The sequence below is a fragment of the Cicer arietinum genome, chromosome 6, assembly GCF_000331145.2.
Source record: "Cicer arietinum cultivar CDC Frontier isolate Library 1 chromosome 6, Cicar.CDCFrontier_v2.0, whole genome shotgun sequence".
In the NCBI taxonomy this organism is placed as follows: Eukaryota; Viridiplantae; Streptophyta; class Magnoliopsida; order Fabales; family Fabaceae; genus Cicer; species Cicer arietinum.
Window position 1 is genome coordinate 10935473 of NC_021165.2, and position 20367 is coordinate 10955839.

The following is a 20367-nucleotide window of genomic DNA, read 5'->3' on the forward strand; positions in this document are numbered from 1 at the left end:
GTTGACTTCTTAATATATATATATATATATATATATATATATATATATATATATATATAAATAAAATAATAAAGAGATCATTAATTGGATTTTTCAACATAATAATAAAAATACTAGTATTGGTAGAGTGAAAAATAATATTTTCACACATAATATATTTATTTTTTAGGCTAAATAGCACTCCTTAACTTAATTTCAGTTAACGTTTTAGTCTTTTATCTTTTTTTTCTCCCGATTTGGTCCTTTATTTTAATTTTAAGTAATCTTTTATGTTTTAAAATATCAACAATGTTATCCTTTTTCTTTTACAAAATTTCATCAAAATTTTCAAATAAAATCCATAAAATTAATTATCATTTACAATATAATACAAATTTCATCAAATGCATAACTAAAATATTCAAATAAGTTCATATTTTAATCTCCAACAATATCAAATTCATCAAATAAAGAATGAAAATATGAGTTTATTTAAAGATTTAAGTTATGAATGTGATGAAATTTGCATTATATTGAAGATGATAATTAATTTTATGGGTTTTGTTTGAAAATTTTGATTTGAATTTTTGTCAAAAAAAAAGGATAACATTGTTGACATTTTAAAATATAAAAGATCAAATTGTCACTTAAAATTAAAATAAAAGACCAAATTAAAAAAAACAAAAAAGGTAAGTGACTAAAACGTTAACTAAAATTAAGTTAAGAAACCGCATGTGCTATTTAACCTATTATTTATAAGGAAATGTTAACAAATGTCCGTAATTGCTTTTGAATATAGAAATAATATACATTAAAAACAATATGTTTGTTAACAAAACTATTCTAAAATCCAACACTTCTTTAATAATTTCATATCTTTCAACATCAATAACGTTCGTCAAGTATGAAAAAGATGAAATCAAGTGTATTTATTGAAGATTTTTCAAGAACAAATTTTTCATTATTCAATATATTTTTCTTTACTTTTCTGTTATTTTATTATTTGTATATAGAATTGTAATATGATATCAGGAAATAAAAATAAAAATAGTCAATTAAAAATAAATTACAAGTTATATTTTCAAAAAAGTTTAAAATTTGATTTTTTTTTTTCAATACAAAACTATTTTTTCTTTCTTCTTTATAACAAGGGCCCCAAAATAGTTATTAGCAAAACCTTTTGTTATATAATAAACCTATTTATTTCTCGAATGGTCAATTGAAGCATGTTCCTAGATTTAATGCAGACTATGATTCATGGACACCTATGTCCCTCCCGTACACTCTTCTATACGTGTAATATCCCGGTATAATATTTTGAGTGTATTTAAAATTCAATAAAGTCGTTACTAAAATTTATATTAAAATAAAAAAAACAATTAAAAATAAATACATAAAAGATATAAATGTTGTATAACACATGCAAAAAGTAACAGATAAATGATAAGAAAATGATTTTTATTACGAAAGGTTGTATCACAAATCATCTCAAGTGACATGATTCACAAGTTAATTTTGTATTTCAACACTAACCCTACTTGTATGGTTAGTGGGAGCTTCTTAATAGCCATTTTCCAATAGTGATGAATTTGCGAGATATGTTATCATGATATATTGAATTGCCCCGAATGACATGTATTTCTACTCAAGATGCGTGTAGATTCATTATGTAGAGAATTTTGACTATAGAAACTTTGTTCAAAACACTATTTTGTAAAAGTTGTCAATGACAAAGTATAGTTAAATAATAGATGACAAACTTATAGTAAAAAGTGAATAAGCTATAGTAGATAATAGATAAATTATTTGGTTGAATTTGAACTTTTTGGTAAAATTAATAATTTCAACTATCTAGTAAATATTAAATAACATACAAAATATTTTAATTCATATTTATTTTTTAAAATTAAGATATAAGGGTAAAAAATGAGAAGACAAACTATCCGCCATAAATTATTCGCTGTAAGTTTTTTATAATAAATTTAATATAATTTTGATCTTTTATTTTTTGCCACATATTTATTTTGATATTTTATCTTATTTTTTTAATTCACTTTTATTTTTTATCTTTTATAAATAATGAATATCAGTCATTTTCATCGTAACTCTTTCAAATAAATATATGATAATTGTCGTAAATTATAAAGATCTAATCTTGAATCAATTATAAAGTTAAGTGTGCAAACTTTACAAAGACGAGATAAAAATACCAATAACTTTTGATAAATATCATTTATTTCAAAGAGTTCATATTTATTTTAAAGTATGCAAGGAGAGTTTTTTCAAGTAAAAACCTATCATTGAGTTAAATGAATATTTTTTAAAGAATATTATAACACACATATTGACCATTGTTAGAAAAGACTCCAATGACCAAATGTTGCTATAATTTTTATTGTGATTGTAAAAAAAGATTAAAATACACTACTTATAAAAGATAAAGGACGAAATTAATAAAAAAATAAACATCAAAATAAAAATTATATAAAAGATAAATTATCAAAATTATATTTAAACCAATAGTTAAGGTAGTAAAAAATTGCTATAACATGTGATAAAATAAGTATTAGAAAAACTCCTATTAAAAAAAAACTCCCGTTAAAATCGTACAAACTTATACAATATGAGTTAGTAGTTTGAAAATGTTAAATAGAGCATTAATTTAGCTTGTAAATGTCAAATAGAGCATTAATTTAGTATTCTTTACTCATGAGAGTAAACTTGTTGAATCTTGCACTTTTGGTGGAAAGAGATAAAAACTTTGGGTGGAGAAGAGGATGGACTCAGCACCGCTATAAGATGTTACGATGTCTAAAGCGAAATTATTAGAATAGATTTTTTCAAAAGTTAATAAATAATTATTAATATTTTATTTAATAACTATAGAAAATTTCTTTAGGAGACATTTTCAACTCTATTTTCTCTATATTTTTCAAAAAATAAAATAATACATTTCAACTGTTCATGTTAGTAATATGTTCACAACTTGGTTCACGATTTCTTAATTTATAATTATTATTTCTTATACAAGAAATATCCTCACTTTTTGTCTCATCATTTCTCAATTTATAACTAATATTTTTCTCATCCCTACTATGCCAATTTACTTATAATAAAAGGTTTTATTTAATTCATATAAAGTTTTATCGGTTTAAATTGTAAGAATATTAGATCGTGAGACCTTTTTAACAAATAAAAAAGATTTGAAGCCATTTTATTATGTAAAGAATTTTGTTTTTTAGATAGGCCATTTTATTACCCGTGAAAAAATGAAGGAGTGATATCACGATATTATATGAGTCATCTTTAATTGTATAATAAGTTGAATTGAAGCAAAATAAAAAGTTGTTTTTTAAAAAGAAAAAAAAAATTGTTTCATACAAATATTCCATCTTTTATTTTTGGTCATTAATTTTTTTTTCTTACAAATATAATTCATTTTGATTTTATTTTTATTATTTTATTTTCATTATTAAACAATTTATTTAGATTGAAATTTATCGTATAATATATATAAAAAAAATAAATCAAATTACACAAATATAATATTACAAGGTTCAATACCATTTTAATTTATACAAATCATACAACATTAATTGTTGATTTGAAAGTTTATTATAGACCATAAAAGTATTTATGTAAAATTTGCATAAATCTAACATCATTTACAATTGAGACTTATAAAAATTAATAACATTTAATAAAAATATATTAGACATTAATTTTAAATGAATGGATTTTAATAACATGTATTACATCTGTTACATGTAATGAATTTTTTTTTTCATTTATATGTTAAAGGCAAGTTATTTCCTATATCAAACCAAATTAATAAAAAAATTCTTATTTATTATTTTTTGGGTAAAATAAATAATTAAATAAATAGATAGTTTGAATATAATTAATTATAGAGTAATTATTTTAACCGACGGTGTAAAGTGATGATACTTTTCCAGTTCCAAATGATTTTCAAATTTGAATATTTGGTTCAAGATAAATATTTTAGGGTTTTATCCAATTTTTCCTTTAATAAAAATAAAATTAGTATAATTTTGTATTTATAAATATAAAAGATATTTATTTTCAATGATATTATTATTATTTGTATTTATAAAATATAATATATATGAAGTTATTTAAACAACGTATCCGTAGTTTTGTATAATGGTGTTGTAAACTACATAGTTGATGAGATTTGAAAGGCAAATAATGAAGTTTTTATTATTATCTCTTACAAACGATTTTATCAAAATCAATATAAATTTAAATAGATCTTTATTTTTACAAAAATTTAAATAGATATACAACTAAAATAAAATATAAACAAAAATTGTAATTAAAAAATGTGAAACTAGAATAGATAAAAGAGGGTAGAGTTGCACAAAATAATCAGTTTTCAACTTAAACCACATCCATATCCATAACAATTTTGAAAAATCGGATATTTAGACTATTACATTTATTTTGGATATAGTTTTCCATTTTTTTTAAGCAGTTATTAAATTGGATGTCCATATATATATATAATTTAAGGTCAAAATTTTCACACAAAAATTTTGAATTTTTCCTTAACTAATTTTGTTATATAAGAATATTGATTTTTTTCTAAACAAATTTTTGTTAAAAAAAAATCAAATATTTTTTCCAGAAAAATTTTTAAGAACAAAAATTTGGACTAATTTTTCAAATAAATTATTTCCAAAAACAAATTACTTGTGAAACTAATTGAAGGTATAACAGGTTTTGAATAATTAAATCCAAGTATATGAATTAATTATAAAAATTAATTAAAATAAATGATTTTTATATAGATGGAGTTTGTTACGTGAAAAATTGTGTCTATGAGCAACACAAGAAGCGAGGGCAAGTAGTGGTCTTGACCTCCTCCCCCTCTTACTCTCTTTAATATATAATTATATAGATCTTGGATTAATTTTTTTATTAGATAATTAATCTTTTTCAATTATCAATTTTACTTGCATTTAATATCAAGGGAGCAGTTGGTCATAACCACTTTAGATTTTTTTATCTGTTTGGTGATCATTAACACCTATAATTTCTAAATTATCAGAAGAGTTTTTAATAACTTTTAAAATTAATTGTTTTTTATAATCACTTTGGATTTTTTGTAGTTTGACTTTTGCAAACCCCATTCAACTTTTAAAATTAATTATTTTTTTATAATCACTTTGGTTTGTTGTCCTGTTCAGTTATTGTAAGCAACCTTGACTTAAAAGTTAATGATTAAAATATTAATTATAGTTGTTTAGAGAGAAATTTTCAAAATATATTTGAAATTTTCTAATAGCTATATTAATATAGTAAAATTAAATAACTTAATATATCACTTAGTTAATGTTGTTAGTCATCGTACCAATGCATCTGTTAAGTTATCAGCGGTTACAATTTTTTTCAAGAATTGTTTTTTTTTTCTCCACCATTTGGTATGAATTTCTTTAAATAGAGACACTTTAGAGGCAGAAAGGAGAATATAATTTTTATGTCACATGAGTGAAACTTCTATCAAAATTATTTCTGAGTCATTTTTTATTTTCTCTATAGTGAACGAGAGTAAATGGATAAACTTTATTCTGTAAAATATCATTGATCAATAGACTTGGTGTGAATGTGCAATTCACTTTAATAATTCCAAAGTATCTTGAAGGAAATTCGTTGCGTTTGCATTCAATATACATAGATTAATGGGACAAATGGAACCTAAAGCTTGATGTTATACACATGTTTTAGAGTTTATTTGTGCAACCTTCATAATCATCAATTTCATATTATTCTTGTTTAAGATTTGCAGCATATCCTGAACAATAGATCCAACAATCTTTAGGTTTGATATTAATTTTAATTTATTTTTGAACAATGACAACTTCTTTAAAGAATATGAACAATCACATATTTATGACTATAGTGAAAGGTACACAATCAATTTATATTAATATATGATATGTTTGATATTCGTATATTTGTTTGGGTTGTGTGCCTTGTTGTCGACTTGCTAGCATATATATTTGATGATTTTATTGTGGTTTATATATGCATGAATTTTGTTTGTTGGGATTTTGAAAATCAGTTTATGTCTTGATTTTTATTAGTGGTGTTGTATGAGTTTGACTCTTGAATGATATTTTGGTTTCAAATCTTATATTTTAAAAATTAGAATGACAATATGTTATAAAAATTATATTGAACCTTTTAATGTTGGAAAGAAATTGGCGTATATGTTAATTACCATGGTCGTAAATCATAATGTTTATATGATTCTAAATTTCTATGATTTTATGAAATAATCATAATTGTAATGCTACGAGTTCATATTTTGATACTAACAAATATGTGATTTAATTAACATTCATATGTTTGACTTATGATGCATGCTTATGTACTAGTTTATTATTAAAATAGTGTATGTAACTTTCAAAAATATCAAGTGGGGTTTTAATTGGTTCATGCAAGAAGTTTAATTTTTACTTAGAATTGATGATCTCATAGTATATGTGTATAATAGTATGAAAGTAATTGTTTTTTGTTTGCCTTGATATTGAAAATAATTTGGATCTATTATGAGTTATTGTAAATTGACAAAAGTTCATGGAAGAAACTAAAAGAAAATCTTAATAATTTTATTCATTATTTATTTTCTATTGTGATTCTTATTTGGATTTACCATGGAACATATTTAAATATAAACTTAAATTAACAAATAGAACTAATGATGCATAATGTTCAACTAGATTATACAAAGGTAATCAGATGTTTGATGTAAGCCATAATTTATACCAGATCTGATATAACATGTGATGTTTGAAGATTAAGTTGGTATACAAGCAATCCAAATAAAGAACACTGATATGTCATTAATATAGTATTAATATATTTGAAAGGAACAACTAACTATAGTTTAATCTATAGTAGATATCCTTCAGTTTTGGAAGGTTATACAGATGTCAGTTGAGTAACTTATGTTGAGTATCATACTTCCACAAGTGGATTGATCTTCAACCTTGGTGGAAGTACAATTTCTTGGGGTTCAAAGAAACAAACTTGTATTGCCGAAACAAGCATGACTCCAAAATTTATTGCTCTAGCTTCAGATAGTAAAAATGCTGAATGACGGTGAGATTTGTTGTATGAGATACCAATTTTGCCAATGGCACTAGTATCCATAAATGGGATCGTCAATCCACACTATCAAAAGCATATAATAAAAAAATTTATATATTGGTTTAAGTCGTAGCTCTGTATAAGATTTAATGGAATGACATCCATAATATTTGTAAGAATGAAAAGAATCTTGCAGATTATTTGACAAAAGGTCTGACAAAGGATATAGTGTCGAAGACATCATTAGGAATGTGATACAAGTTCATATCTAAATAATTACCAATGGTGGAAACGTTCAACTCACACTTGAGTGACATCAAATCTTGAGTTCAATGATGAAAATATATTATTAGAGTGATTGAAGTACTTGACAATAGATACATCTCAAAGGATAAAAGTACTTGGACCATAAAATTAAAGTGGTAGGATAACATCTCCTCTTAATGGAAATATATCATATATTTGTTGAAATGTATAATTATGGGTGCATTTCTGATATAGTCCACCTATATAAGAGAATGAAGTGGATCACTTCATAGAGTTCAAGGGTCTAACTCTTAAATTATCATGAAAAGGATATGAGACACATGACCTTATCAAATGTGCAATCTTTATAATTTGATCAATGGTATCATAATTTCATGCGTGAGATATGCACACTTGTTCTAATGAATGGTTAGTTCAAAGCTTGTCTACCAATCTATTCGGAGATGAGTGAAAATATAATTTACTAAGTAATGGTTCAAATCATAATATGCTTTTATCTGAAACCATGAGATTTTTGGAATATAAAATTTAGATGTATTTTGAAAACGGTGGCTTGGTGGAGATTAAGAGGAGAATTTCCAAAATAAATTTAAAATTGCATCTGTTAAGTTATCAAAAGTTACAAACTTTTGCAAGAATTATTTTCTTTCACCAATTGGTATAAGTTTCTCTATAAATAGAGACACTTTAGTGACATAGAGGATAATACAATTTTCATGTCACATGAATCAAACTTATGTCAACAATATTATTTATGAGTCATTTCTTACATTCTCTATTGTATGAGAGTAAATAAATAAACTTTATTTTGTAAACTATCATAAATAGACTATGTGTGAATGTACAATTCACTTCAAAGATTCCAAAGTATCCTAAAGGGGATTTATTGGTTAATCCGTTTGCATTTAATATACATATATTGATGAGGCGAATCAATCTTACAGGTTAGTGTAATACACACACTTTGAAATTTATTTGTGCAACATTCGTAATCATCATTTTCATCTTCTTCTATTCAAGATTTGCAGTATACCCCAAACAACATATCCAACAATTGTTTTGGATCTTTGTCTATTTAATAATAAATACTAAAAACTTTAAAATAACTTATTTATGGTTTTGTTTGGTCATTAAAAAAAATCATTCTACGATAAATTAAAATCAACCAAACAAACATTTATTTTCTAGTTAAAATCACTTAGTTTTTAATTTTTTATTCCACTAAGGATTAGGAATAGGGAAACAGCCTATCAAACTAAATAATATTTTTCTTACTCTTTCTATATATGTTTTATATATTAAATTTTATTAATTTTTTAGTTTAATTATCTTGTTTAGATGATAAAACAAATATTTTAAAATTAACATAATTTTATGTAATCAATTAACGGTACAATTTTTGAACATGTGTTGTAAAATGTTGTAAATTTTTAAACACATAATTTAATTTAATTTACGTATCAATTGATTAGCAAACAATTATATGAATAGTTACTATCATCTCAACCGTCTTGAATTGTATTGAACTTGTATTCAACTAATTCGATAATAATGATTGGAGTTCGGTCATGACAACTATTAACAACGAAAAACTAGTCAAATTTTCACTTTTAATTGAATTCATCTTTTTTTATTACACACTTAATTGAATTTGTATTTATTTAAAGATATATTAATATATTTAAAGAGAAGCGCTAAATATAGTTAGTAAGTAACTCATTTTTTTATGCATATGTGCGTATGTATTTATACAATATTGTCTATTTCTTTTATGTATGTGTGCAAAAATAAGAAAGCAAATAAAATATAAAAATAAAAAGATTTAATTGTATTTTTAGTTTTTTTATCTTGGTGGAATTATGAAAATAGCTCATCTATTTTATTTGTCTTTTGTATTGATCCCCAAATAGAATTTGATTTAAAATTTGATTAAATATTATTTTTTACTCTAGTTTATTTGTCTTGATTTTGATTCTTTTGATCCGAAACTTCCTAAATATTTTTTTTTTGTTTTTAAGGATATATAAAAATAGGAGCATTTGAAAAATATAAGTTTTATTATTATAGAAAAATTTCCTATTTTATTATAATATTTAATTAAATAAAAAAACAACAAATAACATTTACCTTCGAAATTAAGAAAAAAAAAATGAAAAATTTAATATCTAATTTCTTCCAAAACAATCTTCTTTTCCATCACTGTATTCTACTATCTCCACGCACACTCCACCGCCATTTTGTGTTTTTTGTTTTTCTCTAAATTTATCGTCACTATTTCAACATCGACTAACATCATTTTGTCGAATATAAACCGACTAGAAAGAGAAGCATGAACATATGGTGTCGACTTGGACTATGGTTTAAACACATGTGTGAAGATCGATGAATAGAAGAAAAAAAAACATTGTTTAGATCAACATAGTGATTATGTTTTTTAAAATTGTTTTTTTTTAAATAAAAACGAAAGTATTAGTGTAATAAAATAGAAAATAAAATTTTAAAATAAGAAATTTGATTTTAAAAATATAAATTATATTTATTAAATTTGGAATAATATTAAAATGCAATTCATCCACGTATACACACTGTCACATGAGTTGTTTTTTGTTTAACCATCCTTAAAAAAAATAACCAAAACTAGGGACAAATAGGATGACTATTTTTGTGATTCAATTAAAATAACGACAAAAAATACAATTAAACTAAATAAAAAAGAATTAACCTTGTTACTTATTTAAGTTTTAAGCGTTAGTTTATCGAATTTATAATTTATAACAAAAAAAATTGAATGTTATAAAATTTATGTGATTATTTTAAAAAAATTCAATTATTTGATAGTTAATAAATATGTAACACATAGATATAATAGAATTCAAATTTGTGATCGCTTTGTATCGCTAACATATATAATATTTATTATATGACTCTTCAAGTCATACTTAATACATGGAGAATTGACGATAATAAATTTTCACGATACCTGTTAAATCTAATTAATTGTAAAAAAAAAAAACACTTCATTATATGTATGCAAAATAAATTATATTAAAATAATATAAAATATACACAATTGATTTTCTGGCTGCAATCTTATTATATGTGGTCATTTTATTTTAAAAAGTGCTTACGAGCTTATCTATTCTTGATAAAATATCAGTCTTAATTGTTATCCTATATTTGAAAATCTTTTGAGTTGGAATGACCCTAAATGTTAAAGAGTTTAAATGACTTCTTACTTATGATGAAAGATATTTTAGAGTGATTTCCGTAGATAACATTTGTCTTCATTGTCACAAATATCCATAAATCATTATCATATGTTAAGAGACTATGACGATGTTAAGGATTTTTATAATTATCTTATTATACTGGATCACTGGAGTAAGTTTTTTAGTCTTGTTATGTATAATTGGTTAAATTGTAATTTATGGATGATTTCTTTAGGGCTTCTTCATGTAGTTCTACATATGGTAGACTTGTTGGTGATACGTATGGTAAATTTGTCAAAAGTTTTTACAATATAATTGGTTCTTGTTATGCGGATGGGTTGAACTTTGGACTTTAAAGTTGTGCATTAAGCTTGCACAACAACTCTATCTTACTTCAATTATTTTTAAATTAGACTCTACACTTGTAGTCAATATAATTCAGGCAGGATCATCCACAAATATGCACATCCAACCTCTCATCCAATAGATTATTTATCGTCTCTAAGGCTCATATTAGAGAACATTAGTTACTGATGTCTTTATGGAGGTCAATCGGCGAGCAAATTAGTTAGCTAATAAAGGTCACTCTGCTCAATCTTTTAAATGAGTTTTAGTTGATTTTTTGTTTCCGGAATTAAACATTATTATGGTAGATGATTAATTTTAAAATTAAATTCTCAATCAAGATTTAACGGTACACATATTTGATTTTTGATTTTATATCCGCACAATAATATACAAAAGAATTCAAAATTTAATGTAAATGTTATTTAGAAAAATAATTAACACTTTATATTTTCTAAGAAGAGTTTAAAAATTAAAGAAATTCAAAATAAACAACAACAAAATATTGTCATATGAAATAATTACATGTAAAAGTATTCAAATTAAATTCTAATTTTGTAGTTTATCTGTCTCTTAAATATATAATCAATTCAATAAAATCTCATATTGCAAACCTATGTTAATCAATCAATATTTTTCTATTCATTATTCTCATTTTATTTCTATTATAATAATAACAATTTTGTATTCTTATTTTAATTTGATTGTATAAAACATTAAATCTATTGAATAATATTTTAAAAAATATTACTAAAAGAAGACATGTGTACTGATGAAGGTTTTGAACTAGTAAAATATTTTATTAAGTACTTGAAAAAATATAAAGAACTTGATGTTGTAAATAGTATTTGATTCGATCTTAGATCAATTAAAAATACTATTATTTGTGTTAAAAATTGACAATAAAATGAAGATGGAATGTATTTTTTGTTAAAGATCTCTGATTCATGTAAAAAAATAATATGATAAATTTGTATGGTTATAATATGTCCATTATATAAATATTAAGTATATCCATAAGTATTATAGAATTTATGAATTATATTATAGATTAAATAAATGACTCACTTAATAGAAATATTTGAATAATATGATACATATAAAAAAAAATTATCTTGAAAAGCTTAAACTATTATTTGATAATAAATTTAAACTACGTTAGATGCATCTTAAAAATACATTTTATAATGTTTAATTACTTTCATAATAATTATGATTGAATCTATGAAACTTCTTGCAAATTAAAATTATTAAAATCTTACGGAGGTAATAGGTATAAATATAAATAGGATTGTTGTTTCTGTTTATAAACTCACTTGTATCGTATCTTACTGTTTCATATACCCTTTTACCCAAAACTCCAAAACCATCCTGACTGTGCTATCACCCAAGACCGCCTACCTTCCGGCAGCGTTTTCCGGCAACCCAGCACCGCCCTTCCGGCAACCCAGTACCGTCCTTCCTTCTTTCTCAATTGTTTAGTTCTGGTTCGTTTCTATTCATCTTTACCAAGTTTTTTCTATCATTTATTCTTCTTTTATGTTGTTTCAATGAACATTTTAGTTTTGTTTTGATTGTTTTTTGGCGTGTTGTTTCATTGAATTATTGTCCTTCTATTATGTTGATTTTTTTCAAACATCGTGCCTATTTCTGTGAAAAAGGAGAAGGGATTTTTTGTAAAAAATCGTGACTTTATTTTTTTCCTCTTATTTGAGATTGATTTTCATGTGGGTATTGCACTGTAGGCTTGAAATCGTGACTTGCAAATGATTTTTTAAAGAATGTTGATTATAATGAATAAATTATTTATGTTTTACGAGGTTTTATTTGTATAGTTTGCCCAGGGCACAAAGGACCAACCCTGAATATATTTATTGCATAACATAATTTACTAATTAATTTTTTGTTAGGTACTTCCTAACTCCTGATTATTTATTAATTTTGAGTGATTAATGGATATGAGGGTTTCATCAGCACCGAGCAAGTTTAGCATTATTAGATTCAATTGCATTCTTCAGAAAGCATTTCCAAGTAGAAAAAAATATGCAAAACAAAATTATAGAAATTTGTCTATATGTACCTCACCATCATCATCATCATCGTCAACAGCAACAACTTCTTTGATTGTTGGGTCGGTATTCGCTTCACCTGCCGATGTTCCGCAACGTTCCGACGAGTGGTTCGCTCTTCGGAAAGACAAACTAACCACAAGCACATTCAGTACCGCATTAGGTTTTTGGAAAGGTAGCCGTCGCTCAGAGTTGTGGCATGAGAAAGTATTTGCATCAGAATCACAAATCATTGAATCTTCTAAAAGAAATGCAATGGCCTGGGGAATGCTCAATGAGGCAGTGGCTGTTGAAAACTATAAGAAAATCACGGGCCGTGAGGTGAGTTCGATGGGGTTCGCAGTTCATTCGAAACAGTCTTATGATTGGCTTGGTGCATCACCCGATGGGGTTCTCGGCACCGCTGGAATATTGGAAGTTAAGTGTCCGTATAACAAGGGCAAGCCTGAGGCAGGTTTGCCATGGTCAAGAATGCCTTTTTATTACATGCCTCAAGTTCAGGGTCAAATGGAGATTATGGCTTTTGAATGGGTTGATTTGTATTGTTGGACACCAAATGGAAGCACTATATTTCGTGTCGATAGGGATCGTGGATATTGGGACTTAATACATGGGATTCTAAGAGAGTTTTGGTGGGAAAACGTGGTTCCGGCGAGGGAAGCTTTGTTGTTAGGGTGTGAAGAACAAGTGGAGTCTTATAAGCCTGCATCTACACACAAAATGACTGGATTAGCAATTGCTAAAAGCATCAAGTTAGCTAGTGAATCAAAGCTGTTATGCAGAGAAATTGCAGGTCATGTTGAATTTTATACCTGATTCTTGTTCACAAGCTGTAACTTGTAAGTTAAGCAATTGAATTGATTCAAATGTTGTAATCTTGTCCTATTTTTTGTACTGCCTTTGGCACCCTTGTATCTTTCCAGCAATCAATATTTTTAATGAAGAATATATTTTGCTAAAAGACTTGGTCGTGTTGGTATTGTTAGCCATACAAAACAATCGTATGAAAACTGTGATGTTATCATAGAAAGATAAAATCATAAGTCCTTCATCCACAAAGTATGTCAAATATAAAGTGATTCATGTTTGATACGTTGACAAAAATTTGTATTGAACAGTTTGACAGCTCGAATACTTGGTTGGTTTCTTAGTGTACCCAAATTGGCACACAAGAAACCAGGAAGTGTTCAATGGTGCTAGATTTGACTATATCAGCATTATCCATTGTGCTATGCACAAAGCTAATTGTAGCAAGTGTCCATCGAGATGAAATGGCAAAAGTGAGTGGGTGTGCTTTGTACCAGGCTGTTGACCTTAACCGGCTGGTCCCTGATGCAGGTTGGTTCAAATGTAACATTGACGACTTTGTTAGCAATGGTGGACTCTAGGCCAGCCTATGTAGGTTTTTTCAGAAATCATCTTGGCGGTTGAGTCTTTGGATTCCCTCAGATGGGTTCTTCGAGTATTCTTATGGCAGAGGCGCGGAGCTGTAGGGACTGGTGTCTGTGGTAGAGGTCACTTGGCAATATGGTGTGTGGAATTTGGTTGTGGAGTGTAACTCTAAAGTTGTCGTCCAGCTGATCAGAGAAGGGTGTGAGGCCAATCATCATTGTTGGAGCATGATTTGGATGTGGAAAAATTGGATGGACAAGGACTCGCAAGTCCAATTTTGCCATGTTTATTGAGAATCAAATTTGGTTGCAGATTGACTTGCTAATTTTGCTCACTCTCAACAGTTGGGAATTCATACTTCAGACAATTTTTCATTTTGATTTTTCTTTACTTTTGAAATTTTATGGGAATTAGTTTTTCCTGTAGAGTTACATGTTAATTTGTTTATGTATAAGGGTTAAGCTCCTTCTTTGTATAAAAAAATGCACCACATTATCTTTTTAGAGGGTTAACTAGCTAATTGAAGTGTTCAAGCACTTGATTCTAAGCAATAAGCAATATTTAAGAATAAAAAATATTTTTATAAAAGGGAAAGTAGTGGTGAAGTCAACTTAAGCCACTAAGTGAAACTCAATAAAGTTCTTAGGAGCTACAATACTTAAATTCAACATAATATTTGAATTAAAGTAGGCACATTTAATTCAATTGGTTAAAAATGAATCCATAAAATTTTAGTTGTTTCTTCCATGTTTCTATAATGCTTCTACATTCGTCCTTAACACTTTCGGCTAGTAGTTTTTGATTCTTAGACCACCCAAGAGATCAAATTATGGCATAAAATAAAGTTGTTTTTCAAACACAAGCTAAATTGTATTAGCAAATGCAGATTCTACTAAACTATACAATCGATCATGCAAACACCATACGCAAGCATTAAAGAATGAATAATATTTTTTTTAATCCCTTTCTTCTGGTCGTTGGTCTTATGCCCGTTCATTGGTGTGAAGTATATTGTATCATCCGAAAAGCTTACAATCAATCAAGCCAAGGGCAACGAAAACGTAATCTATGGGTTTTGGATGACTTTGACTATACCTTTTCTTTTATAGCATGCTTTTGTTTCTCTATTTCCCCGGGCAACAAAAAGCAACTGCCTTTTCAAGAGCTTAAACTTGTATGCTACAATTTTTCACATGCTTGAAGCATAATAACATCTTCCTAAATTTACCCAAAACCTTAAGCCAACCAACGAAGATTGTTATGCTCAGACGTCGTGTCATACTTATACACTGTATTCACTCCAACGTCAAACAGTCATTTTAAGAAAATCATGTATAAATAAATAGTTGATATTATGTACACATACATAACCAATTGTGAGTAGATATAATATCAACCATTAATTTCTTCACTTTAATAAAGTCAAATTCTGTTGGCGGAATATATTTATCATTGAAGTCCCTGTTGCAGTGCGTACAAGAAACTTCATTTTTGAAGATGACCAATACTAGCATCCAACAAGGTTAGAAATTTTTAATCAATACATTCATTTAACGACTTTTCAATTAAAGAGGCATCATACGGCCAACATAACATTGAACCTATTTCAATTTTTGCAAGAGGAAAAAATATACAAGAAAATAACGATTTGACTAAAAAAATCAAAGATATTAATTATAAGCTCCAAAGTCACAAATGAATTTTACTCGATACAGGCTAAATTAATGTAAGCATAGATTCAAAGACATCACCACAATAACCACTTATTTTTTTTTCCCTCTTATCCAAATATGGGAAAAAGAATAAACAGGGTACATACACCCCAACCTGGAAACAGTTAATGAAGAAGTAACCAGAAGTCTAGAAGTAATTCAAACTGGTAAAGTAATAGAACAATCACAAATATATAATCTGAAAGTGACCCAATAAGAAAGGTTGCATTGCATATCGCTCAAATTAAGTGTGGATCCTTGCCACCTACAGATACCATCCATTAACTAGAGAGGAACCCAACCGGAACTGGAGAGGAACCCAATCTGCTCCGACTGCAGCCCCCATTATCACAGAGTGTAACATAATCAAAAACTCATTGTAACTATGTAGTAAGCGATCCGTAACCATAGTAATTGATTTGGTTCCAGCAGTTCACTTCAGTAGCAGCAGAGACACAAAAAGGAAATCGATTTCCACCTTCTCAACAGGAAAATCTCCACCAAATACAAAGAAAGCCAAACAAGTCCAGCAGCACCCAGCATTTCATACGACATTAACAGGGACTATATTCCTCATAAAGACTTCTGTATGATAATATATGACACAAATACTCACCCTAACTTTGTTTGCGAGGAACTGAGCTGACTGTCGCAACCTTCCCATCCACCCTTCCTAAACATTTGACCAGATACTGAGAACAAGAACAGCAAAGCAATTCCAGACAAAATGTTTCTTCATATTCGCTGTCATTGATGCAGCGGCCACATTGACTACATCGCGGTATGCAAAGAGTGCATGCCCTGCACACCTGAGTGGTACGCCCCACCACCCCTTGACAGCCTTCTGCTGGACAATCATATACAAGCCTTAAATTCTGACATCGGGGACAAACTTCAATATCTATGGCTCGATCATCATCGCAGGTCAGATACAAGTTTCCACGGCAATAGAAGTGTGGTTTGTGAGGATGCTGCTGCAGCTGAGTGTCAGTGCCCAACAAGAAGTTCAGTTCATCAAATTGCTTTTGTGTAATACCATAAAGGCCACCTATGTGCAAATGCTTTACCCCTTGTGTACCCATAGAATTGTAAGCTTTTAACATATCCACAATACCTTCAACGCTAAGTCTTGTACATCCAGGGACGCTCAACTGCATAGGTTTACCAAAGGAAAAAATCAAAATGGTTAAAAGTAAAGAAAATATGGATGTGAACAAAACTTGGGACTTTGGCTGAGATCAAACGTATTCAAAGCTCAAAGCAGTTAATACAACAACAGTAGAAAATTCAGGAATTCCCAAGCATACCAACACTAAATCACATTACTATATAGATATTGTGAAACCACCACAAATATAAGCAAATTCACTTTAAGGTGCCAAGATCTATCAAATGGAAAAGAACCATTTAACACATCTGAACAGTAAAAGAAGCTTGCATGTGTCAAGGTTGACGGTTGAAACAATTAATAATGAGCCTCAACTCAATCTATAATCTATTTTTCTTTCACACCTTCCCTTCATATAGGGGACTTAATACCTACAAATACATTGTATAATAATGCGTATTTTCTACGAATGTATGATGAAAAATAAATAGCAACACAAATACACAGTTAGTGAAGGATATGTTGCTTTATCTTTTGGACAAGACTCGAGCATAAGAACCAAGGTTTCCTACATCTACATAGGCATACACAACCAAAAAATGATAGTATCCTAAAACAAAATATAGAATAAACTTATATAAATTTATGTAATGAGAGAAAACTTCCACGAATAAATACCAGTGATGATGTAAAGGACAAAATGTTCAAAACAGGAGCTTCTGACATTATATTTAAAAAAAGTGTCATTCAATGGTGTTGTAAGTAAATTATGTCTCCCTAATTCACCATTTAATAAAAATAAAGCAAAGGGGTCTCTACTCCGCATATTTTCGTTGTAGTTTTTCTTCTTTTGGGATTAGGCCCTCTTTTCTTAAAAAAATAAATTAAAAAATCAAGCAAAGCAATATCATATTATTATACATATAAATTCCACAATTTTATACAACAGCAGCAGATGTAAATTCCAATTTCATTTTTCAACTTCAAAAGAAATAATTTATAATATGCTAACGCATGCTAACCTTGATTATTTTGGGATTGGCTTCAAGAACACGCCTCAGACCATCATCGGTTATCCTACTACACTCCACCAGGCTCAAGCACTCAAGACCACCTCGAGCTCTATTGGCCAATTCCAAAAGAATGTCATCAGTGATCCTTTCATTTAAAGGCTGGCCAACGTGGATACTTTTCCACAGAAACGACTCGCCTCGAACATATGAATGCAGATATTTACATACTCTCTCAACTGAAAGAAGATCAGACAAACCCAGATAACTAAGAGAAAAAATTATAGATGAATGAGGAGAGATTATATCTCCTTCAAGGCATTTCACATCATCCATGTTTGTGTCACCCGACACACTAGCAATAGCCACATCTTTATATTCAGAACCAAAACCCAACACACCATCCATGTCACTAGAAGATCCATAACCAAAGCTGCTGCAGGATGCTTCTCCAACTTCTCTTTGAGAACACTCACCGAATCCACTCACTCCTTCAAATTGAAATTTGTTGTCCTCAATGAACGCATTTTCCCCATGGGGAAACGTGTGGAACCTCACAGCATTATTCCAAATGAAATTCAACCCAGCAAACAAAGGGTAATTATCACCGCTTGACCCAAGCTCATCTCCGCGATATCCACTGTAATCGAAATCTAAATCCTCCAGCCATCCGGTGATGGCTGTGAAGGTAGTGCTGATGTCCATGCCAAAAGGATCCGAAGGCAACCGATCGATAATGTCTCCCTTGGAGGCTGAATCCTGAGTGGAACCTGCACCCCTATCACATCTATCCATTCCATAATCAAAGCAATTCTCAACATCATGCCATCCATTACTAAATCCATCACCACTACCACTACCACTACCAAATCCATCACCACTACCACTACCCTCTACTCGGTATCCATTCCCCATTCTCATCGGAGAAACCAAATTATCCTCAGACACACCACCGGGAAAAATTGATCGATGAGAGAAATTCAACGCCATATCATGTATTTCCAATTTCCAATATATATACAAACCCTAACTAAATAAATCAACCACAAACCCTACTTATTTTCAGGGGTGATTCTATTCAAAACAACGATTTTTCTTATTTTTTTTTCTTTTTGGTTCTAACGTGGAAAATAACACAGGAAAAAAAATGAAAAGTGGAAGAGATCTAACAAGAAAACCCTCGATTTCCGATTGCAAACTAAAACAAAGCACCAAAAACTTCACAGAGTTTCTTGAGATGATGAAGAACCAATTTATAATAATAATTAAGGAAAAAGAGAAGAAAAAAAAAAACAGCTAGAATGGAATCAGATGACGAAAAATAGAATCGTATTTTGTTTTTTTGCACAGAACGAAAACTAAAACGAAATTTCAACTATCTTTTTTGTTTTTTTTTCTCGTAAACCCGATAATTGGGACGAGGATTGAAAATCTAAAACAGAAAGAAAAGGAAGAGAATAAAAGAATATGAGAGAGCGTGAAGAGAAAAAAGGGAATGAGATGGAATTACCGGAGGAAGGAGAGAAACCCTAATTAATTTCGGCGCGAAGGAGAGGATGTGAAGGGAAAAGGAGAGAGAAGGTGTAAAGGGATGGGTTTGGTAGAGCGAATTTGCAGGGAGAATTGTGGTTGTGAAGAGTAAAGGAAAAATCGGAGGGAATTTCGTCGTTGTGGGTTTTTCTTTCTTTCTTTCTTTCTTTCTTCCCCCTCGAGTGGGTATGCCGATGCCGATCGAGTTCGCGGAAAATATGTGAGATAGAGAGAGAAACAAAACGAGAATATATTAATTTTATTTAAAATTAAATACAATCTAAATAATAAAAGAAAATAAAATCAATTCATTGGGTAAAAAAATAAAATAAAATTAAGGAGACAGATAAATAATAACGGTGAATGAGGAAGGAGGAGATTGATAAGGTGTTGAAGATGGGACACGTGGCGGAATAACCGAATAGGTTGATACAGTTTTTTCGCATCTAGCGGTCGTAGCGGTAAGGGAAAGGATCTCTCAAAATACCTATTCCTCTTCCTATTATTGTGTTTTTTTATTTTTAATATTGTATCTATAGATCACGTGTTGCTTCATGTAAAATACAAAGATTCTATTTGACCAAAAGTAATCCATAGCTAATAATTTTGTTGATATATTGGAGGATGCGA

General features: G+C 28.5%; 2 protein-coding genes across 2 annotated transcripts; one reads left to right on the plus strand and one right to left on the minus strand.

Annotated features, from left to right (window-relative positions):
• Positions 1–12223: 12223 nt before the first annotated feature.
• On the plus strand, positions 12224–13946 carry LOC101506985 (uncharacterized). The gene is made up of 2 exons (XM_027336197.2): positions 12224–12403; positions 12827–13946. The coding sequence occupies exon 2, from the start codon at positions 12869–12871 to the stop codon at positions 13799–13801; it is 933 nt and encodes a 310-aa protein (XP_027191998.2). The 5' UTR covers positions 12224–12403; positions 12827–12868; the 3' UTR covers positions 13802–13946.
• Positions 13947–16024: 2078 nt separating this feature from the next.
• On the minus strand, positions 16025–19474 carry LOC101504517 (F-box protein SKIP14). Its single transcript, XM_004504427.3, has 2 exons — positions 18220–19474; positions 16025–17240 (listed from the first exon to the last, which is right to left on the minus strand). Exons 1-2 carry the CDS (start codon positions 19195–19197, stop codon positions 16707–16709), a joined length of 1512 nt encoding a protein of 503 aa, XP_004504484.1. The 5' UTR covers positions 19198–19474; the 3' UTR covers positions 16025–16706.
• Positions 19475–20367: the final 893 nt, after the last annotated feature.